We start from the raw sequence: 24599 nt of genomic DNA on the forward strand, positions 1-24599 counted from the left end.
TCCCTCACGCTCTGCCACCCGAAATTTTCTGGTCTGTCTGCTTTTCCTTTTTGTTGGCATCCGTCGAATCAACCTTTCCGTCTCTTTCATTCTCATTTCACCGTGGTTACCATTTTATTGGAATCTTGACGGATGATTTTACTTGGTTGTTACTACTGCTCGACTAAGAGCAGAGATAGATACATTTTGGTGTGGGAGAGTCCGTACTAAATGGTCATTTCCTCCTAAACCCTTTGAAGCAGAGTACAACACCCGTTAAAAGTTGGAGATATTGCTGGTTGTTTTGTTTGAACGACGGGGAGTCAGGGGATTTCACTCGTTTTTATATGTACGAGCCCAGCTTGTGGTGGTGGTGGCGGTGCCTGGCAGATTTGATTTTGGGCTAGATGTTTAAAAAATGTGGCTGCCGATTTTTCCCGGTTTTTGTGGTGTCATGATGTTCAGGGGGATGGATTGGTTGGTGCAGTATTTAAGGAACGTGAGCCGCTCTGTCGGTGCGGTTGGTTCGAAACATGCGAATCTCACCCTCTGCTTCCGTCTGATCAAGGATGGTGTCTGCTACCATGGATGAACGTTCCGCTCGGCAGCCACTTCTTCCCGACGATCACGGCCGAGATGACAAGCTTTGCTTTAAGAACACTAACTTTCTCAAGCTTTCCGTAAAATATGGCTTAAAGCTTGTCATGTGGGCGATCTTCCTTACGTGGGTCGCTGCGATATGTCTGTTTCCGAGCGAATTCATGGGAGAATTGTTCCAAAAATGGATTAGGATGACCAGAGGCACGATATTTGGTGTGTCCGGTGAGAATCACACGGAGAACTCTCATTCAGAAATGGAAGTGAGAAACAACAATAACAACAACAACAACAATAATGCCTAGGATTTATGTTTTTGTATGTTGGCAGGTAGCATTTTTCTGATGTTCAGTGCCCCTGTTCTGGCAATTGCACTTCTAGCGACGGTATACATCGCCTTGTTTCCCACGGAGTACAATGAGTAAGCAGCCTTTCCTAGTGATCAGGGGAGCTTTTTTTTGTTCAATGCCTTCAAATCGTAGGAATGCCTAACTCGATGAAGAACTGAACACAGATGTCTCGGTATCTAATTTTGGTTTCAGGAAAAAGAAGAGGAGGTTGCCATCTCTCCGGTTGTGGACTCTTCCGGTCCTTGTTGATGGACCTTTTGGAGTGGTTTCTGCGGCAGAGCTTATTGGCATCCTTGCATTCTCTGCTTATATTCTCTGGGCAACATCTGCTTATGCTATGAGAGATAGTCGCCTTGTATCCGGACTGGATCTTCCTTCGAAAGGGAAGATGTAATTCAACTCTTCTTTTTAACTATCATTTCTGTAAATAGACTTTTCTAAGTTAATATGCTTTGACATAATTCCACTGCCTTGCATCTCCTGGAAAACACAAATGGATTTTGTTTCTCCATAGGTTTTTGGAGAAGATTAGTGTGCATTATGCATCACCTGGATAGTGCCTAATTGAATGATTTTCTCTGAAATGAAATTTTGTTCTGCACTTCGTCATTCTAGCATAGGTGTCGAGTACGAGGGTTGTGATGAGTTGTGGAGCCTGATTCAGAGTTTTTTGCCCTTGCAGTAGGGGGTCCGGGGGCTCCCCCGGCGCAAGTCCCGGAAGATTTTTTTTTTTTGGGAATTATGTTTGGAACCCGGTTTCTTTTTTATCAGACCCGACTTGTTTAGGTTTAGGGTTGAACCCCTTGCCTTATAAATTATTTCTTTTCTTTCTCTCTTGTGACTGTCGAAAAGAGCAATAAAGATTTTTCTCTGGTTGGCCGTGGTTTTTTACTCTCTCTAGGATTTGAGGAGAGGTTTTTCCACGTAAAACTCTGTCTTTGCTGTGTTTAGATTGATCATTCTTGTTTATTGTTTCCTTCAGTTGTTTCTTGCTTGCGGTTTTCCTAACAAGTTGTACCTTTCTAAGCTCCTAACATGCAGAATCTCTAGTGTTCCTTGTAAATAGAAGTAGTCAATACAAGAAGTGGGCAACTTCTTGAAGCAAAGTTTGTTGGCATGGTCATTCTACTGTTTAGAAGCTTAAAAGTGTTGAAATATTTCATTTTAGCTTTGATATACACCATTCTCTTTCTTTTACTTTTATTACATGGTGTTACATACCCTTCCCGACTCCAGGTCCGACCCAGATGATCCGCCCCAACCTGGATCACCCCAGTCATGATTCAATCCAGAGTAGCCACCCAACCCCAGGATCCAATCCAGGGAAACCAGCCCAGCCTGGAATCCTACCTAGGCAATGACTCTGGTGGGATGCCCCCTAGACTCCCATCTAGAGTGGGATTGTGCCTATGTATTTTTACTCTTCTAGCCTTCTGTAACTCTATAAAAGTATATACCCAGCTTAGTTATTTCCTTAATGAAGATTATTGAGTGATTACTCTTTTCTTTGTTTGTGTAAGTGATTGCATTATGAGGGAACGATTCTTCTCCCTCACCCCCTCCGCCATCACCGATTAGTCAGGAATGTGCTTCTCCCTCTAGTCGACGCCCTTCACCACCCGCCTTATTTTCCAAACCATCAAGGAGAGACGTCTCTCTCTCTCTCTCTATCTCTCTCCCTGTTGATTTTCCCAATGTTGTGTCCTTTGCCTCATGCCCTCGCCCTCTCCTCTAGCTTGACCATGTAATAACCTCAATTTTTGATATTTTATTTGTTTAATAATATGGGTATTTTTCTAAATTTGGGTCTCGGATCCGTTACCGTAATCGGATCCATAAAAGAATCCGTAACTAACCCACCAATGGGGGTGTTAAATTTTGCTTATAATATTAATTATTAATTAAATAAATGATTAATAGTATTTATAAGAAAGAAAAAAAATAAATTTTAGTATATAGGGTCGGACCCACAATTGGATCCATGGATCCAACTGAGGATTCGTCACTCATAGGCGAAATCGGGTCCATTATTAAAATGGACCCAGTGTCGCGGGTCACGGGCTCAGACCCGGACCCGGACCCGATTTCACTTATTAAGGGGGGGGGGGGGGTGAAATAGAATCGTGCTTAGGGCACGATTCTTGTTTTCAAGAATGGGAAACAGAAGGGGGAGGGGGGTTACGCAGGGCGTAACCAACCCCGCGTCTCTCGATAAATGGGAGTGGAGAGAGGGTTTTGCCCTCTTCACTCGGGCTCTCTCTCTTCCCCTATCTCTCTCTGTCTGTGTGCGTGCGCCGGAGGGTAGAAGATCGCCGGAAAAAGCTGCGGCAACCCACAACCACCATCGCCGACCTCCAGCGAGCACCCTGTCACGACAGTGAGAGGAGCATCACCAGCCGGCTCTGCTTTGCGTCCCCAGCCTCCGATCGACGGAAAGATCGCCAGAAAGCTTCAAAAAGGTACGATGCTTCTTGGATTTTGGGTGAGGGATCGAACCTGAGTTCGATTTCGGGTAGTGATTTGAGAGGAGGGGTTCATGCTGTCGGAAATCCCTAACCCTTAGAGTTTGGGGATTTCGGAAACCTAGTTGGTTTGTTGGGGGTCTAATTTTTTTCGGTTAAGGGTTTTCAATTTGGGGATTTTCATTTTTCCTAATAGAAGGGGGGGGGATTTAATGTATGTTAAAGGGCTTAAGACCTCGGTTAACGTATTTGTTTTTTTTGGATTTTTCCTAAGAGGGCTTACGGATTTCTGACAAATACCCTGAAATCGTGAAACAGGGGTTTTCCCTGCTTTGATCACCCTGAGCGATTGGATTGGGGGTGAAGGTTTCTTTTTTTGTTTTGTTTGACAGTTCTTATGATAATCGATCTGTATTGTTGATTTCTGTCATTTTATGCATGATATTAGTGAGATCGGTGTATTTAAGTTAAAGTTTTGTTCTGTGGAATATAACTTTTGTAATCTATTTTCTGTGAGATGAAGAATAATAGATGAATTTACGGATTTCTGGAAATATTTGTACTAGCCCAGTACATTGATACGTTAGGCTGTTTCCCTTGTAGAAAGGTTTATTTTCTTACTTATGTGATGCTGCTGAAGTTCAGTAGAAATGTTCACTTTCATTTTTATATAAAGATTGAAGACAGTTAAAATCTACATGTCATGGTAAATTGAAGCTTTAGGGTGTTTTGTAGACTCTTGATTTGGGTATTTCCTGAATAGTTTGGTTTGGAGGAATATGTATAGTGGTTAGTCTATTGCTGACTGAAAGAAAACAAATACTTGTTAGGTACCCACCTTCTGTGGGCTATTCCAGTGCTAACCAGAAAATAAAACTCCTGTGTATGTGGGCTATTTTGACGTGGAATTTGTGAAGGTAAACAACTTGAATGCATGCTGCGCATTAAGCTAAATATGGTGGTCATGACACTAAATCTATTCATGGGTAATAGCTGGAATTATTGCTTATGCTGGAGATTTCCTCTTTGTTCTGTTCTTGCACAGATTATTATTTGAATCACGAAATTTCTTTAAAGTATCTCACGCAGGTTCTTGAGTGTGGCTTAAGCACATATTTGTAAGTTGTAGCATAGGATCATTTAAACATAACCTGAAATTTTCAGCTGTGTATAATAGGGTTTATTTTACTATGTTTATAAGGGATGGACACATAAAACTGAAATTTTATATGTAATGCGTCTTGCTTTGTTATCTTTAGCTGAACATGTTATTCGTGTTCAGAATTCTATGAGTGATTTAAAGGCTGGTATGTTGGTTGCCATGGAGGTTTATGTTTTCACTTGACTGTTATGATTATGGTACTCGTGAGTGTGAGCATGATTCAGTTACTGGTTTTCCTTTTTGAGCATGTATGCTTGATGAATATGTGAAACTTTACATGTACACTCACACACTAAAAGAAACCATGGATTGGTTAATACCCATATGCGATGTAGGTAACACACACATATTGAAAATGCATATGAATGAGTTATGACATGCATATATTTGGGTGTATGATTGTATAAGTGCACATGCTTTTGGGCACTTTGGCCTAGTGTTATGAATGAAACACTAATTTGGTTTTAATTATGTGGTGCATTGATGGCCTAAATGAACATCATCGGCCTGGAGAGCCGTGGGTTTAGTTTTCTTTCACATATGTTTTTAACTGCATCACTTGAACCACATAAGATGGTTTGGCACTTTACTACACTGTTTTATGTGTTTACATGGGTTGGAGTCCCGAATGGGTCCCTGCAAGGGAGGATGCAGGGTTTTCCCTTTACTTTTGCATATGGTGTTGCAAACTTAAAGAATAAACTTAAATAAAATATAGTGAATAAGAACAGTGTAATATACATTCTGGGATATCTCATCTGGAGTATGAGAATCTTGGATATCCGGTCTTGGGGAGACTGTGAGGATACAAAAACTCCGTGTGCGTGAATTTGGTCCCCAGAACCCGATATGGAGGTTCTTTCTCCTGGCCACGGTTTTAGGGAGAGTCCGCCACTTTACCCGGGAGTGGTGATGTTGGTCACAACTGTGAGTTTGTTTGGTACCAAGGAAGTGACACTTGTGGGCGTGGGGTGTCCCTTGTGTCCCCGACATTAGATGTGGAGGTCTAATGTTCTGAAGGTGATTCAGTCGAGGGCTAAGTTGGAACCCAGTAATAAAATACAAATTATGTGTTAAGCTACCCTGGGAACTTACTTGACCTCGGGGATTGTACCCGTTTGGTGTATCTGCGGACAACAGTAATTAAAAAGAGGAACTTAAGGTTGTGTGCATTTAATAGAGCATGCATATGGAAAGATAAAACTTAAATGAAAGATAACAAAAATGAATCATGCATTGCACATAATCATGCATTTTCCTGTTATGCATTAGATCATGCATGTTTGAATCATTCTTGATATCATGACATGATTTGGCGGTAGCATAGGATTTACTTATTGAAATCATGCTGCAAGGTTTGGGGACTGGTGAGCATATGTAAATGTTGGTAGGTATGAATATTTGAATGCTGTAAATTTTATATCTGCACTCATTCAAATCATTGCATGAAATCTTATCCATGTTCTTTATCTCACCTTGTTTCTTTAGAAGTAGCTGTGCTCAGAATTTCGGTTCTGACACCCTACTTTGTTAGTTTTTCACAGGACATGGTGAACAGTGAGGCTGGACTGACTATTGGGGATGGATGAGAGTCATACTTGAGCTTGTCAGTTTCAGCACGGGACAAAGTGACTCTATTTTTGCTTTTTTTAGTTCTTTTTATTTTCTGCAGTTGTTATTTTACTTTTGAATTGTGTATGAGACTCTTATTGGTTCATTAATAAAAGAGTTTTAGTTGGTTGTTATGGATGATGATTGCAACTTCGTTTGTGGTGGTTGGGCTATCTAATGGAAATTGGAACTGTGAGGACCCCGGATCTCTGGGAAGGTTTCCGCATTGGAAAAAAAAAATATTCCGCATTTTTAAAGGGTATGGATTGGAGTCGTTACAGGTTTGGTATCAGAGTCCACTACAAAGACTTGCAATTTTGATCATCTTTTGAGTATTAAATTTTTATTTTTGGTATATGAGCTCTATCCTGAAGCGTCGACAAGTGTGACTCGTCCTCCAGAGCAGTCTTCTTCACTGGTATGACTATTTAATACTTTACTTAAAGTATGTGAATTCCGTGTGATTGATTCTAATTATAGTTTAATAAGTCTTGGTGTGATTACATGAACGATTATTGTTCGTGATCAACCCTAAGGGAGTAGGATAAGTAAGAGTCTAATTTGTAGAAAGGATGTGCGTTGTAGATGTCACATTATACCCACAGAGGTGCTTCGTCCTCTACTGCTGCTCCCGCGAACTGGCAGGAACAGAGAGACTTTATGATGGAGGCCATTCACACCCTGACCGAGACTATGACAGCTCAGGCAACTTAGACAGCACAGGCGATGCAAGCGGCTCAGGCTATACAGGCTGCGCAAGCGGCACAGGCAGACGCACAAGCAGCAACTCGTGATCCTCCTGTCGATATTGTTCCAAACGCGGGTGGCGTTTCCTTCGAAAGGTTTTTGAAGTTGGACCCGCCTACCTTTTCAGGGAAGGCCGACCCAGAGGCAGCCGAGAGCTGGGTCGAGGAGATCGAAAGAGCGTTTGACGTCTTACCTGTCCCTGAGGACAGAAAGACACCGTTTGACACGTACCGTCTGAAGGGCGATGCCAAGAAGTGATGGGACTACCTGCGAAGGGTGAAGTTCGCCGATTGGGACGAGATCCCCTGGGAGACGTTTAGGAAAGAGTTTCTAGACACGTATTTCCCCGCCTACGCTGAGGAACAGATGCAACAGGAGTTCCTTGATCTGACTCAGGGAACCATGAGTCTGGTAGATTACACTACCAAGTTTCAGAATCTCGAGAGGTACTGCCCGAACCTTTTCAAGAATGAGAAGGCTAGGGCGGCCAAATATGTGCACGGACTGAAAGATGGGTTACGAACTCGCGTCCTAACAAGCCGGCCTCTTACTTTGGCCGATGCTATCTAGTCAGCCACTCTCCTAACCATGGATTGGGAGAAGTCACGGGCTACGTTTAAGAAAGTAGGCGGCAACGGAGAAGGTTCTTCTGGTGGAAAGAGGAAGAATCCACCGACTGGAGGTAAGGTGCATGGTGGCAAGAAACAGCGGACCCATGGTGGGCGACAGCAGGGACGACCCCAGCAACAGAGGCAACAGGGGAGGGCCTCGCCAGTGTGTCGCAAGTGCGGCAAGAGCCATCAACCAGGCTTCTGCCCTATGTTCAAGGGGGTTTGTTTTCAGTGTCAACAACCAGGGCACATTGCTCCTTTTTGTCCGAACAACCAGATATACTATCATTTTGTGAGAGCAAAGATTGAATAGGAAGAATTTAGTTTATTAATTTTCAATAGCAGATTGTTGGCATGTTTACAAAAGGCTTGTTTACAGTGAGACATCATTTTCTTAAAAACAAGTTTTACATGCTTAAACATAATGTATGCAAGTATGTGATGCTGTTTGTAATTTCAGGGAATTAGGTGACACTATCATTTAGTAGCATTATTGAAATATCGGTGCATGCACCAAACTGGGTGGTGGCATGCATTGTAATATTGTTTATTGCTGTAACTCACTTGTGAACTGAATAATATAAATGTGGAATGATAGGAACATCCCATAGTGATTATACATTGAGCAAAGAGTCCATCCTCTCTCTCTCTCTCTCTCTTATTCTTTCCTTCTATCTTTGTCTCACATTATCCTTCCTAGTTGCTGGTTGCTGCAGGATTAAACTCTGATTTGCTGAAGCCAACATCTTGTATTAAGGATTCATTAATTATATAGAGGATCTTTTTCCAAGTGTAAAGATGGAGATTGATCTATGAATAGTGATTAGTGTAAGTTGGGTAATTCTTCTGGTTAAAAAGAAATGAGAAGCACTTTAATAATAGTTCCTCCAAATTTCTTAAATTCACCAAAAGTTCATGTAAGCATTCTTTTATATGCAAAGGGAATTGGCCAGAGTTTGATTTGTATTATAATTGCCCAACCAGAATTGGAAACGATTGTTATTGTTATTATTATATCATGTTACTAGAATTTGATTTGTATTACATCATGTTACTATCTAATTGGCACTGTTTATTGTAGTGACCTCTCAGCAAAAGTATACGGAGAACTAAAATATAACACCTCTCCCAATATTACTTCGTTACAAAATATGAGGTTGACTTTCTATAGATTATTATTATTATTTATTTATTTCGCCCATCATGACAGGTCTTCAGATGATTCTTTGAATTATATTCAAGTTACTACCTTTAATGCAGAATTTGGTTTTGCAATTGACCTAAGTGTTTTTTATTGGTACTTTGCAGTTGTTTGATGATGGATTTGGTGGGACTTCACTTTGGATCAATTGGACTGTTTTGCACCACGTTTTTGTTTTTGCCAATATCTAGGGGTTCTAGTCTTCTTCGCCTTGTAGATATTCCATTTGAACATGCAACAAGATACCACGTCTGGTTGGGACATGTTACAATGATGCTCTTCACCTTGCATGGCCTGTGTTACGTCATCTCCTGGTCACTACAGGGTATCCTGCTACCTAAGGTCAGCACTTACAGGCATTTAGTTCTGATTTTTGTGGTTTTTTATTGCATCATTATTTTAAATTTTGACATGAACATGAAACAATATATTTGACAGGGAAGAAAAGGAAGAGGTGGCATTACATTTTTTCTTGATTAATCTTGATTACCTAGATTAAGCATCAATCATTATTTTCAGATAAAAATGACAGCAGTTTATTTTCCATGTTGGTAGGCAATTAATTAGTTCCACTTATGTTCAAGAAGCTGTATTTAGTTTCCTATTCTAGTCCTGTATATGAACTACTCCTTTATGAGAATTGTTATTATTTTCTTAGAATGATCTATGGATTTTCCCAGGCCAGAATGGAGTAATCCAAAGGGGAAAAAAGTGAAATAGTGTTTTCTTTTTTAGGTTAACTATTGAATTTTAGAAACTATGGTAACTATGGTACTCATGGAGACTTCTTCATGGATGATTTAAAAGTCAACTGGGGCCTTTTTTGGGGAACCTCATGAGGGAGGCAAAGCACTAGAGCTGGCAACTGGCAGTGATCAGGTTCTATTTGTGAACTCGATAGTGAAGTGATCTACTAGCTGGTTTATGAATTTTGCAATTTTAGTTGAGGTTCGCTGGTTACAAATGTGTGATAGCTGTTGGAGTGAATAAAAAGAATGACTAAGAGGATCTGGCCAAATGCTTGTGAAAAATGACCGATAATTTGAAACTTTTATGACTAGTATAGTGTTTTGGTGTATTTACTTCAACCATAATTCGAGCTATTTAGTACAAGTGAGCAGTTAGAAAACCTGATCTTGATGGTTGTTTTGTATGTGGCTAAAGAGGGTGGCATTTGTAATTGAATGAAATGGTATCTGAGGCACAAATAGAAATTTAAAACAATAAAGATTTCGCTAATAAAGCTTACAAATAAAATAAAATGCATTTGTTGAGACATGCCTATAAGGGCATTTTGGGTTTACGTATTATTATATATTGTGTGAGGGGTATTTTGTAATTTGGTGCTCACGTTTAATCTCTATTCAAGTAGAGATTAAACCCTAACATCGAAATGAGACTCTCTCTCTCTCTCTCTCTCTCTCTGTTCCTGTGTGCTCCATTAAAGCTGTAACAGCATTAACACAATAGGTTTTAGCAAAGACACAAATACAACAAATGGTTCAAGACCATTGGTTAAATAAGATATAAATCTTTATTTAATCAAAATGAATGTAATGAAAAATGGTACATATTCTCAACACAGATGCTCATATATCTCATGCCAACTCACACAATACTCATGGACAAGACGGGCACATTATATGTGTTAATGGATTACATGTGCATAGTTTTGTATAAACATGTGACATAAAAGCTAGGGACATTGATGCAATATTTTATAGTAACAGGGGTATTGGAGTTAGATTACTTTTATTAAGTACATATCTGATACTGTAAGGGTATTTTGGAAACAGAAAATTGTAAAGAGGGTAAGAATGATGTGGTACCCCAAAGAGTACGAGCCAAAGGGAGGCATGAGCCTCGGGAGCTCCAAAGGAACCAAAACTAAATGGGCAAGGGTCACTAGCCTAAGTCATACGAGGCGGCTCCAGGGAGCGGGTATATGCATGGCAATATGCCATGGCATAAACCTGGTCGTCACATGTCCAAGCATTCAGGGTGGGGGAAAATGGGGAGAATGCCTCCCCATTTTGCCCTTCCCCTGTTGATTTTTATTTTAGTAAAACACGTTCTGCACAAGTTGGGTGAGATTGTGCTCTTCATCGGCATGTCATCGGAGGCCTCTATGGATTTACTCCACCCTATGAGATCCAACCAATACCCACTTTGCCACATGGATTCCTAATGCAATGAGGATCTAGGATGGGAACCAAATCCAATTTCTATACTCCGATCCACTTAAATACAAATAGGGTCCCATGACTCGTTTAACCCCAAAAAGGCCCAATCAGCTGCAGATTGGTGCACGATTGTATCACCACCCCAACCCTATGGACCATATACTACCTAATACCCAATCCAATCTCATATTTAGATCCACAATCCTGTTGCATGCATATTCCCATTCCAGGGTTCGCTTCGTGGTTCTAGGGTCATAGCACTGTACATAGAACATGTGCATGAAAGCACTACTAGTTGGTGGTTGTGCTAGCTTCAACTTATTGGAATGGTGCCATATTTAGCTGTCTTTGTTTGGATGGGAACTTGACCCGACCTGAAGCACATTTCATAAAATGTGTACATAGTGTATTTGGGATTATGAGAGGAAAATTTGGTCTAAGGGTTATCATTATGTTACCTGGAAAATTCCTGAACATGCCATTCACCATTCCCATTTGAGCTAATAAGGATTGACCTTGACCTAGCCTTGATCCAACCTGCTGACAGCTCTAGTTAGTTTCAAGAAAAGAAGACTTTCTTTTATTGATATGTGCAATATCATATAGTTAAATGTCTATTTGTTCTTTGTTGGAATTCGATTTAATTAACCACTGCTTTTCTATTGGGAATGTTCTGGTGAATATTTTTCTATTAGTTATATTTATTCAACGAAATGTCTATTCGTTGTTTTTTGATAGGAACCAAGGATAATTTAGAGATATAGTATGTTTCTTTTCTATTTCCTTTACATGGCCATGTATTGTTCTTAGCTAATGTAGCTAAACAATTTTCTCAGATGATTGAATGGCGAAATATTGGTGTTGCCAATCTTCCAGGGGTTATAAGCCTTTTGGCTGGATTGTTGATGTGGGTTACATCACTCTCACCAGTGAGAAAAAATTGCTTTGAGCTATTTTTCTATACCCATCAGCTGTATGTAGTGTTCACAATTTTCTTGGCATTACATGTTGGTGATTTTATATTCTACATGGCTGCTGGGGCAATTTTCTTGTTTGTGCTGGATCGCTTTCTGAGATTCTGCCAGTCAAGGACCACCGTTGATGTGCTTTCAGCAAAATGCCTTCCATGTGGAACAGTAGAATTGACTCTATCAAAGCCACCAAGTACTACTTTTCTCTATAATTTTTCTCTAGCACTGGAATAAACTACCCTTGTATGTGCATTTTCATGTGTCTGCACCTGTACTTGTATGCACATGCACATATTGTCTGTGTTTGCATGTACGCGTGTGCATATGGGGTTTGAATGGGTGGGAGGGTGTATGCATGCATATGTGAGTGTATTTGCTATATACTTGGCTTTATTAAAAGGTAATATTCATTTTCATAACCTCTCATTAAACCCCACACAAGGTGGGGTAAACAAGATAGTCCAGGTGTAATCTTATTGATTTGTGTCGAGGTTCACAGCTGTTCCATTTCCGTAAGAGCATGCACAAGGATAGAGATAGGGCATATTTGGTAACCTAAGGATTGTCAGATTCCAGCATTTCATTGCCATATTCCCCAATTATTCCCTGTTGTCCAAAAATGACAAAAATAAAATATTTCTTTTCAATATGTTCATATTTCAATTTTTTCGTATTACTTTTCTGTTTTGTGTCTTTTTATGTGCTTTTATGATAATTTGATCTAACTGGGTTTCCATTGCTTCTAGATATGAGATACAATGCTCTCGGTTTTGTCTTCCTACAAGTGAGGGAGTTATCCTGGTTCCAGTGGCATCCATTTAGTGTTTCTTCTAGTCCACTGGATGGTAGGCTTCACTTAACTATTCTGATTAAAGTTCTTGGGGAATGGACCCAAAAGTTAAGAGAGAGAATCTTGAATGCTGAGAAATATCCTCAGAAAGATACGCAACCTTTGAACACTTTCAAAATAACTGCTGGAGTTGAGGGGCCATATGGACATGAGTCACCATACTATCTGCAGTAAGCTCTTCTTATGATCCTTTGGTCGGATAGCATATTAGAGCAGCATATGCCTTATTGTGCTGTGCAATTTTCTTGTTTTTTATGGTTGAAAAAACTAGGAGTAAAATATAGAACTTGCATTAATTGGAACCTTTCCATGTTTCTTGCATAGTCAATTGCTCAGATCTTGAGCACTCTTCCATCTACGTATTTCCTATCATCTTTGTTGGTAATCTTATAATGCCTAACCCGATGCAAGGTAAACTTGGTTCATTTAGTTTAATTGTATTATTCCAAAACGAGTGTTTGGGCTCACACTTAGTATCATGGTACAGCAAGAAGCAAAGGACCATGGCCAGATCCAGCATAGAAGCTGAATATTGTGTAATGGTTTTTGTAACTGCAAAAGTGCCTGGGTCAAAAGCTTGCTTCTTTTCACCAGAACATTGAGCAATCTATGTTTTATTTTGATAATAAAAGTGCAATCAAGAACTAGAACCACAATTTGTGAGCACACTTTCGAGTAGCAGATATCATGACAAAGATCTGAGCAAGTACAAAATTACACATGCTTTCACAAAATATATTAATATACATAACCAGAATATATATATATATATATATATATATATATATATATATAATTGTACACACACATATATATATTCAATTATTCATAACATATTCAGTATAATCAACAAAATTTGCTTTTAGCCTTTCACAGAAGCACAATAACACATACATAAATAAATAACATATTACATAATCCGTAATACTAAACAACTTTCAGGCTTTTATAGAAAAATTCATCCGAAACAAAGTAACACAACATATATAAAAACATAATCATTTTAAATTAACAGTGTATGCTTTCAATGTTTCACAAGAAAAATCCCAAAAGAAAAGTTACACACAAACATATATATCATAGTCACCTGTATCGTTAAAGGTAATTTCTTGTTGAGGGTATTTCTTGGAGAGATTTTCAAAAGTTGTTAAATCTCGAAAATATCTTGGGAGTTTAAAAAATTAAAAAAAATATAAATAACAACAAAAAAACTAAGAAAATAATAAGTTTTGCATTATTTTTTTCCAAAATATGAAGAAATATGTTTTAAAGATTTTAAAATCTAAAAGAAAAAAAAAGGAATTGCAAACTTAAAATAAAAAAAAGAGTTTCCCAAAAATATTGCGATATTATTGTGATAATATCACAATATTTTGTCTTTTGGCGAGATATTACCTTTAATATTGGCTATCTATATTTTCAAAATATCGCCGATATTGGTGACAATGATAATATATATATATATATATATATATATATATATATATATATATATATATATATATATATATATATATGTAATAACTAAGCATGCTTTCATCATTTCATGGAAAAAAATCACACACACATACACACACATATATATATATATATATATAATTATACATATACAAAAAATGAACATAATATATAATAATAATAAATAATTAAACTGCCCTCATGCCTAGGCAGGGAAAGCTTAGTCGCCAACTAGGTGCCTAGTTGGCAAAATTGGTATCTTTTAAAGTACCCACCTAGGAATTGCAAGGCCTAAGAGTAGACTGACTAGGTGGACTAGTCGGGCTTTTTTGACTATATAGTTGGGTAGATTAATGATGAATTCATGTCGTATAGGGAGATGTGAATAGATAAAGGATGAGTTATGTTATATGGAGAGAGGTGAGCAAATAAAGGATAAGATATGTTGTATAGGAAGATTGTAAAACTTGGTAAAAAAAAATTTGTTTGGATCCAGGCCGGATCCGACCCGGGTGATAAGTGGGATGCGTGCTTATAAAAGAACGCAGCGGCAAAGGGGGGAGGTCTCTCGAAACCCCCTTCCCCTCTGCTCTCTCGTTCTCACTCTCGCCCCTCTCTCTCCTCTCCGCCTCTCCCGTCTCCTCTCGTCCCCTGCGGACACCGACGACCACAGTCACCGGCGATCGAAGCCGCCGGCCACCACCTTCTTCCTTTTCTCTGTTGCGAAGGCGTTGGTGACCCACCGCCACCACCTTCCACTCCAGCAACCTCGGTCTACATCCCCGACGTCACCCCAAACTCTCCCTCTCTCGTGTTCTCTCTGCTGCCAGCGACTGCCGCCTTCGGTGACCCGCCAACCTCCTCTCCTCTACCCTTGCCCCCATTCTGCCTTCTTGTGTTTCCCGGCAGGGGGCTTTGCCCCTCTGCCTTGTGTTTTTCGGAGGGGGCTTCGCCCCTCTGCCTTCTTGTGTTTCTCGGCAGGGGGCTTCGCCCCTCTGCCTTGTGTTTTTTGGCAGGGGGCTTCACCCCTCTGCCTTGTGTTTTTCGGCAGGGGGCGAGGCTCCCCCTGCCTCCTTTGGTTTCCCAGCAGGGGGCGAAGCCTCCACTGCCTTCTTCCTGATTCCGGGCAGGGGGTGAAGCCCCCCTGCATCTCATTTGTTTTCTGGCAGGGGGCTTCGCCCCCCTGCCTTGATCTTGTTGCCGACAGGGGCAGAGCCCCTGCCTTTCTCGTTTTTAGCAGGGGCTGCTGTAACGCCCCAAAATTTCAACTTATGTTTTCGAAAACATTGACGAAAAACCTTTCAAAGATTAAAGTTTTTACTTTTAAAATGTACAACGGAAGCAATTTAAAAAGGAGCACAAGTTACCAAATTCTGGGTACGTTAGCAGTAAAATCATCATTTCACATGAAACAACTACTTAAAGTGAGAAAATAAAACAATGGATTATTAATAAAATCTGCAGTTTATTACAAAATGAGCATTTTCCCACTATCCAATAATCTAAAGAAAAGCTCAAAACTCAGAGCCAAGATGCCAGCAGAAAGAAGGAAAATTTTGAGCCATGTTGCATCACGTCATCGGCAGCTTGTGAAGTCGTACTCATTACCTGCCCATGAAATGGGTAAGTTTCATAACAAAATAGTAGGTGCACGAATAGACAATATAGAATAAAATAAAGCAGGACATTCTTGAGATAAGCAATTTATTATATTAGAAGCAACAAATATAATATAATCTATTCTAGCAGGGACAACACATGCAAAGATCTATTGTCTTGAAACAGATATAACAACATTTCAAGTAGTATAATTCTCAGTCATCTACAACTTATTATGAAAGTGATATTCTTTAAGTTATGATATTAACTGGTCTGTGGGTACGCACAGACGCAAAACGTAGAAACAACCGAGACCGATCTGGGGGTTTATTATGTCAGGTATTTTTCATTAACCCGGATGACTGACTGAGTTCGCTCCTAAGGGGACGGTCAGTGACCAAAAGAGTAAATCTTCAAAGGCATTTGTGGTCCATAGATGCATCCAACTTCTGCAGAAGTACCTGGGAGTTACCACCTAGGATAATTTATGGTAATCCCAATTCCCCTAACTCCGATGATTGGAGAAGCCGAGTCTTTTGCCCGTGGGGTGGTTGTTAATAACCTGTCCATCGGAGTTTTTGTACCACCCATTATTCTTCCTTGATGAACCGTGAAGGTCGAATGTGTACGATGAAGGTTTCTTAACCGCTGCCCCATTCTACATGGTCTGGTCTGTTAGACCCACTCGAGCATCTTGCTTGTGAAGGCGAGTTGTCACCATTTATGTGATCTCAACATTGTGCTATATACACAACTTAAGGTTGCCACAACCTCATCATCCAAACATCGTAACACCTGTAGGGGGGTGATCTCCCGGAAAGGAAGGAGGCAGTTACCCCTCCTTCCCAGCAGTTGCGCACTCCCCCCTCTCACCATCGGCTTGCGCTAACGCCCATTTTATCGGGCCAGCACAACTTTAGTGTTGTGTTGCTCTTTTTTTTTTCTTTTAACTTGTTAGTTACGCGGGGCGCGGCTTGGGTCCGGGATCCAACCGCGTGTTGGATCTGCATCTCTCAAGCGACGTGGATCCGCAGGCTGGATCCAACTGTGGATCCCCGTGTTAACGTTTTATATATATGTATATTTTATGTTTATTTTATAATATATATATATATATATATAGACCCTAATTAATATGGGTCCTGGGTCCGAAACATGCATTCTAGCCCCAACCTCAAAAATTTACGTATCATTTTAAAATAAATTCAAGAAATTAACAAAAAATTTAGGGTTATTACACTCTCTCTCTAGAACACAATTTTCTAGAGAGAGGGAGAGACTAACCCTTTTATATTATTTATTCCTATTTTAATTTCTCTTTTTATTTCTTTATAAATTAAATTAATCTAGAGGGTGACATCCCCTCTAGATAAGGCTTAAGAGAGTAGAGGTCTACTCCATGTAGGACTCTACCTCTTATAGATCATTTTAATTATTTAAAATTTATTTAATTATTTTATTTAATATAATATTTTAAGAATATTCCAGAGGGTGTCGCCCCCTCTAGAAGACTCCATAGACTAGAGTTCTATCCCAAGTAGAACTCTACCTTATCCAATTTAAAGTTTTAAATTGATTTTAAAGTTTAAATTGATGTATGGATTTCAGATCCAGATATAGATCCAAGATTCAAATCTATATCTAAATCCATATGCATTCTACACCATATTAATATGGATCCTGGACTGAGTCCAAATCCATATTAACTTGGATCAAACAGAGTGGATCCAATCTAGACAAAGTAAAAAATAGAGGTAGGTCATTTTTGAAAAATGTGATTTTCGGGCCAACCGTAATCCGAATTCGGGAAAACAGGCTGCCAACATGCTCAGTATTCCGAGATGCACCTAACGGTGTAAATACCTGATTTTTGCCTTCAAATTTTGCCTGAATTTAACCTAAATTTTGCTCAAATTTAAAGGTTAAAAACAAAAAAATTCTCAAATTATAATTGGCTCATCTAGGTCTTGTAAGTGGGCTCTGGGCCACGCACAGACCCAACTGACATCACCTATAAATTAATATATTTTCATGATTTTTATTAATATAATTAAATATTTAATTTAGAATTCATATTTTTTGAATTTAAAAATCATGAAAAAATATGCCATATTACATCCCTACCCTCTTACAAGAATTTCATCCACGAAATTCAAAAACATACCGAATAAATGTGAGTAGTGGTTATATATATTGGCCTCGGGTTCCCAAGTGCACTCGTCCAGTTCGTGATGCTGCCAACGCACCTTCACAAACGGGATTATCGTACTACGAAGTGTCCTTTCCTAGTGATTCACAATCTTCACCGGCCTTTCCTTCATAGTCAAGTCAGATTGTACCTCAACCGCCTCATAGTGGATTATGTGTAACGACCCTAGCTTATCCTCGTTGAAAGTGGATTTTAAAAAAAAAAAAAAATTGCGGAAACCATTCGGGACCTTATAGTCATAATCACAATCCACACCACAAAGGGTCTTACATTAACCATCAACCAACTAAAATAACTTTATTCTTCAATAACTAGGGTTTAAGAACATTATTTAAATGAATATCAATAAAAATAGAGCCACACTATCCCAAAGTAAAACGTCAAAGCAATCACGCAGTCTTTGTAAAACCCAGCTTTAACAAAAAAAAACCCTGTCTCCTTTAACGGCATGGGTCATTGGACCCTACCCCGTTCTTTTTCATAACTGTAGGGGTCAATGAGCCCTGCATTGAGTTGCGGAGAAATCGAGTTTTCTCCCTATCTTTATTCGTTTTATGCATGCTAAACAACGTACTTTTGCAGTGTTACGCAACGGAGCCCGTTCGCGCCCCGCGAACTAGACCAACGATTACCTACGCTCGTAGACGACTTCCTCGCAATACCCCAAGGTAGGAGAAGTTGCACAAGGACTTAAATAATTAAATCAAGCTTAAATAATTAAAGATTGAAAGGACTTAATGATATATTTATATACATATACGTATATAAGTACTTTTAAATCAAGGACGCTGTTTCACGATACTTGTCCTTTGCTTTCGCATTTCCTGTTTCTGTTTGTCGTCGCGCTTTGCGCCCAGGCTTTTGTTTTAGCAATTACTACTTACTGTCTTTTAATTCAAGGACGCGGTTTCGCGATCCTTGTCCTTTGCTTTCGCATTTCCTATTTCAGTTTGCCGTCGCGCTTTGCGCCCAGGCTTTTGCTTTCGTATTTACTACTTACTGTCTTTTAATTCAAGGACGCGGTTTCGCGATCCTTGTCCTTTGCTTTTGCATTTTCTGTTTTCGTTTGCCATCGCGCTTCGCGCCCAGGCTCTTGCTTTTCACATTATGGTCTTTCGTTTTTGCCTTGCCATCAACTCAGCGTATTCGGAAGGAATACCTATTCCACTATTTTACCCGATATGTTTTGGGAAAACCCTTGATCTGGGGCAAGATCAAGTTGTTGGGTGATGGGTTCATTTGTGAAACCCATTTACCAAAACCAGTGTTGTGACTTGCATAGCACCCAGGCACTGCGTCATCAGTTGTCAGCTTCAAGAAAATCACATGCCATATGTTGGCAAGTTGTGGGTCGTTTCAAAAGATTTAAAATGTTAAAATAGCTTTTTAAAACATTATATCTCTGCGAAACACACTCCCGAGGCTCCTATTAAGGACCTATATCCCTTTCCTCGTAAGTGTACTCTTGAACATGTGAGGCATGTTAGTACTACGACGATTGGATGAGATGGTCTTATGACCTCGATTAGTGCTTTGTGCACGTTGTTGAAAACACATATAAAAATGTGATCGCCTTCATAGGCAAGATGCTCGTTTTGGTCTAATGGACCAGAGCATGAAGAATGAGGCAACGGCTAAGAAACCCCGTCGCGCTCAATTCAACCTGGCTTCGTCAAGAGAGAGGACGAAGGGTACCGACTCCGATGGACAAACCATTTATGACTTTTTAAAAGGGCAAAAGACCCGTTTTCCCCAGTCATCGGAGGTTAGGGGTGATAGGGGCTACATAAGTTAGCCTAACACTTCTGCAGAAGTTTGGATGCATCCCTATCAGGCCTTGGGGACTTAGTCTCTCGACCATCGATCGTCTCTATAGGAATAGGATTCAGTCAGCCAACCGAGGTATCTTAAAATACTTAATATAATGAACACTCGGCTTGGTCTCGGCTGTTTCGACTCACGTGCCATGTATGTACCCGCATGGCCGATTAACAAGTAATAACTAAATTGAGCATGCTCACCTTTTAAGTTTGTTGTACTTAGCTTGTTTCTTTAGTTTATTTACTTAGTTTGCTCATTACTACCTTATTTATGCCTAATTTAGTTCTTTCTGTTTTTGTGCTCACCTAATAATTTTTCGCAAAACTAACCCATTTCATGGGTACAGGTGACGAATAGGTGCATTAGGCGATGGCGCGACTGTGAGATGATTTAAGGATCCACTGTTTCTGCTCGTAGTTCTTCTCTTTGACATTTTGGTTTTTGATACGGTTTTCCCTAGAGGAAATCCAAATTTTGTACAAACCTGACACTCTCTTTAAATAGAAGAAATGAGTTTTCCTAAGTATTATTGCAGATCGTCCATGGTAAATCTTTGTTCTCTCGCTAACGTGCCCAAGGTTGTCAAACTTGTCCTTTTTCTTTTAAAGAAATCGTTTTCGCTGATTTTAAAAATAAACTCTGTAAAGAAAAGGAATTTTCAACTATTTTAAGAAAATTATAAAGTTCGAAATTTTGGGGTGTTACAGTCCTCGTAGGCTCCCTATAACAGTTGGTCTCATCACTGGGCTTCAGAGGCTGTGAAAAACATAAAGAATACAAGGTCAGAATCATAAATCCTACATACGAATTTCTCTAACAATTCAAATAGACAAGAAAAGCATAAATAAAATTCATGTAGCATTTTTAGAGGAATACAACTATAACCATTTCATAATCCAAATAACCATTCATGCATTTAAAAACAATTATCATGCAACAACCAATATATCACATATAAAGAACAGGTAAGAAACTAATGCAAAACAATTATTATGTATGATATCAATGAACACAAATTAACTTATTATCAAAGTTTTCTTTTGTATGCATGTCCCTATTAAATGAATACAAATTTAGTTTCACTTTTCATTAAAACCCGCGGATACTAAAAAATGAGCACAAAAAATTTTCAAAGTTCAAGTTAAGTTCCAGTTGTAACTTAACACACAATCCTGGGCAAACATTACTTGTTTTTCATGGTAACCTGATTCAGCATGCGGTAGTTGATGCAGAGTCACATAGATTTATTCTTCTTCTTGACATATAAGACAGGTGCACCCCAAGGTGACACACTCGGCCTGATGAAACCCATGTCAAGAAGTTCCTATAGCTGCTTCTTCAGCTTAACCAGTTTTGCAGGTGCCATGCGATACGACGCACGTGAAACTAGTGCCGTGCTAGGCACTAGCTTCATTAAAAACTCGATTTCTCTATGAGGTGGCAAACTCGATAGGTCCTCTGGGAAGACATTCGAAAACTTGCAAACCACGTCCAACTGTTTCAAAGGTGTCTCCTAACTATCCGTAGCGGACACACTGGCCAATAACACCATACAACCCTGCTTGTGATACTTCGAGATCTTCATAGTCGAGACGATCTTCACCTCACTCACACGTTAGTCGCCTGAAACACCAGCGCAAACAAGTTGGGGTGCTCCAACAAAACCTTCTTCTCCCGACACTAGAGAGTCGCATTGTGTCTGAACAACCAGTCCATACCCAGAATGATGTTGTAGAATGTCATGTTTAGTATGACCAGGTCTACAGACAACTCATGCCCCGCGATGACTACTTGAACTGTGGGAAGGTACTTCCCACAACGAGTAGACACACCCATCAGAGACATAACATCAAGCATCTTCTCTAGGCTAGATGGAACGAGGTCAAGAAATCCTGCAAAAGACGACGAAATAAATGAATGAGTAGCCCCTAAATCAAACATAACACGAGTAAGATTGTAAGCGACTACGAATATACCCTTGATCAGGTCAACCTAATCGTCATGTTCAATAGTGGTGGCAGTGTAAACTCTCCCATTTGTCTTTCACTGTGCCTGCTGCTACTGCTGACCGCCCTGAGTCGCCGACTTATTCGGGTAGTAGGATGCGATGTGTCTGAGTTGTTGACACTGTTAATAGACCCCCTTGAAGAGCAGACAAAAGCTTTGCATATGGCTCTTGTTGCACCTCCTACACACGTACTAAGCCTTCCCCTGTTGCTGCCTTTGTTGGGGTCGACTCTGCTGGGTCCTCTACTTCTTCGCCTTCCCCTCCTGCACCTTGTCGCCCGTAGGTCGGTTCTTCCTCACGTCACCGTTGTCGTTCTCGCTGCCTCCCTTCTTCTGTGATCCACCCTTGAACCGCTCTCACTCGTTCAAGATTTCAAGATGGATGCAGACTCAATCGCATCGCTGAACATGGTAGGATGATTCATCATCACACGAACCTGGAGACCGTCCTTCAGACCCTGAATATACTTCGCTGCCCTCGCCTTATCATCAACAAACAAATTCAAGCAGTAACGCTCCAAACTGTGGAATTTGGTGGTGTAGTCCAAACAAACAAACAAACAACAACTACGCCTTCATCCCAAAACAATTGGGGTCAGCGATATGAACCAAAAAAGAAATTCATTTTGGGTCTTCCACATGAATCCTTTTCCTCCAATCATTTCTATCCAATGCCATGTCCTCGGTGAGGTTCAAAGCATTCATATCCTTTCCTATCATCTCCATCCAAGTCTTCCTAGGCCTACCCCGACCTCTTTTAACTAATATATTTTCCCATTTCTCCAACCTTCTAACTGGAGCATCATTAGGCCTTCGCCGAATATGTCCAAACCACCGTAAACGATTCTCTCGCATCTTATTTTCAATGGGTGCAACACCTACCTTCTTACGTATCTCCTCGTTCCGAATCTTATCTTTTATTGTATTTCCGCACATCCATCTAAGCATCCGCATCTCAGCTACACTCATTTTTTGAATATGATGTCTCTTGGCAGCCCAACATTCCGTACCATATAGTAAAGCGGGTCTAATAGTCGTCCTATAAAACTTTCCCTTCAACCGCAATGGCATTCTACGATCGCACAGCACTCCAGTTGCACTTTTCCATTTCATCCACCCAACCTTTATCCTATGATTTACATCTCCATCAATTTCTCCATATTTTTGAATGATGGATCCCAAATATTTGAAATAATCATTCACCGGTATTTCTTGCTCACCAAGCTTCACTACACTCCCATCACTACTTCGTTGCTTACTAAACCGACATTCCATATATTCAGTCTTACTCTTACTCAACTTAAAACCTCTAGCTTCCAATGTCTGTCTCCATAATTCTAACTTAGCATTAACCCCAGCTCTAGACTCATCAATCAAAACAATATCATCAGCAAACAACATACACCACGGTACATTTTCTTGAATTGATCTCGTAAGCTCATCCATCACTATCGCAAATAGGAAAGGGCTTAAAGCAGATCCTTGATGTAACCCAACCGTTATCGGAAAATTGGTTGTCACCCCTCCACAAGTGCGGACATTGGTTACAACTCCTTCATACATATCTTTAATTATACTAATGTACTTGAGAGAAACACCTTTCTTCATCATTGTCCACCAGAGAACGTCCCTAGGTACTCTATCGTATGCCTTCTCTAAATCAATAAAAACCATATGCAAATCTTTGTTCCTCTCTCTATATCTTTCAATAAGTTGTCTAAGAAGATGTATAGCTTCCATAGTTGATCTTCCAGGCATAAAACCAAACTGATTCTCCGATATCATGACCACCTTCCTCAACCTAGACTCAATCACCCTCTCCCAAAGTTTCATAGTATGACTCATGAGTTTTATACCACGATAGTTTGTGCAATCTTGTATATCACCCTTATTCTTATATAAAGGCACCAAAGTACTCTTCCTCCACTCATTAGGCATCTTATTAGTTCGCCAAATCAAGTTAAAAAGATTTGTCAACCATTCTAAACCTTTCTCTCCCAAGCATTTCCAAGCCTCGATAGGTATACCATTTGGGCCAACTGCCCTTCTTGATTTCATTTTCTTCAAAGCCTCTGCAATTTCTTTCTTTTGAATCTTGCGCATGAAGTCACGATTTATCTCATGAAAAGGAATGGAGAAGTCTCCAAGATCTTGAGCATGACTATCATTAAAAAGCTTATCAAAATAATCTTTCCATCTCTCCTTAATCTCCTCATCTTTGACTAAAACCCTTTGTGTTTCATCTTTGATACATCTAACCATACCCAAATCCTTCGATTTCCTATCTCTCATCTTTGCAAGCCTATAAATATCCTTCTCGCCTTCTTTGGTATCCAACTTGTCATAAACCTCCTTATATACCTTAGCCCTCGCGTTTCGAACAACTTTTTTAGCTTCCTTCTTTGCTATCATATACTTCTCCAAATTCTCATTATCACGACTCTTACTTAGATTTCTATAACACTCTCTTTTAACCTTAATAGCTAATTTGACATCCTCGTTCCACCATGATGTATCCTTACCTAGTGGTGCACCGCCTTTAGACTCACCCAATACCTCCTTAGCCACTTTCCTCATGCCACCCGCTATCTTATTCCACATTGATTCTGAATCCTCCTCGAGACACCAATCAACTTCTTTAACTACCTGTTCTACAAACATTCCTTGTTTAGCTCCTTTCAGTGCCCACCACTTAATTCTAGGATCTATCCTATGTCTATCTCTTTTGCGGCATTGTCTAATTCTAAGATCTAAAATTAAGACTCTATGTTGTGTAGCTAC

At 39.8% G+C, this 24599-nt stretch overlaps 1 protein-coding gene across 2 annotated transcripts in view; it reads left to right on the plus strand.

Annotated features, from left to right (window-relative positions):
• Nucleotides 1-289: 289 nt before the first annotated feature.
• Nucleotides 290-24599, plus strand: part of LOC149823480 (ferric reduction oxidase 6-like) — a 42251-nt gene continuing 17941 nt past the window's right edge. Inside the window, exons 1-7 of one of the 2 annotated variants that reach the window (XM_090018862.1) lie at nucleotides 376-801; nucleotides 907-997; nucleotides 1119-1316; nucleotides 8601-8675; nucleotides 8828-9062; nucleotides 11740-12067; nucleotides 12621-12894. In XM_090018862.1, coding sequence (XP_089874988.1) covers nucleotides 549-801; nucleotides 907-997; nucleotides 1119-1316; nucleotides 8601-8675; nucleotides 8828-9062; nucleotides 11740-12067; nucleotides 12621-12894 — 1454 coding nt within the window. In that variant the 5' untranslated portion in view covers nucleotides 376-548. Of the gene's footprint in view, nucleotides 802-906; nucleotides 998-1118; nucleotides 1317-8600; nucleotides 8676-8827; nucleotides 9063-11739; nucleotides 12068-12620; nucleotides 12895-24599 lie in introns of both variants that reach the window. The other variant, XM_090018863.1, reaches the window with a different exon arrangement.

Source organism: Nuphar pumila, chromosome 10 (genome assembly GCF_984573655.1).
Source record: "Nuphar pumila chromosome 10, dmNupPumi1.hap1.1, whole genome shotgun sequence".
Taxonomy (NCBI): Eukaryota; Viridiplantae; Streptophyta; class Magnoliopsida; order Nymphaeales; family Nymphaeaceae; genus Nuphar; species Nuphar pumila.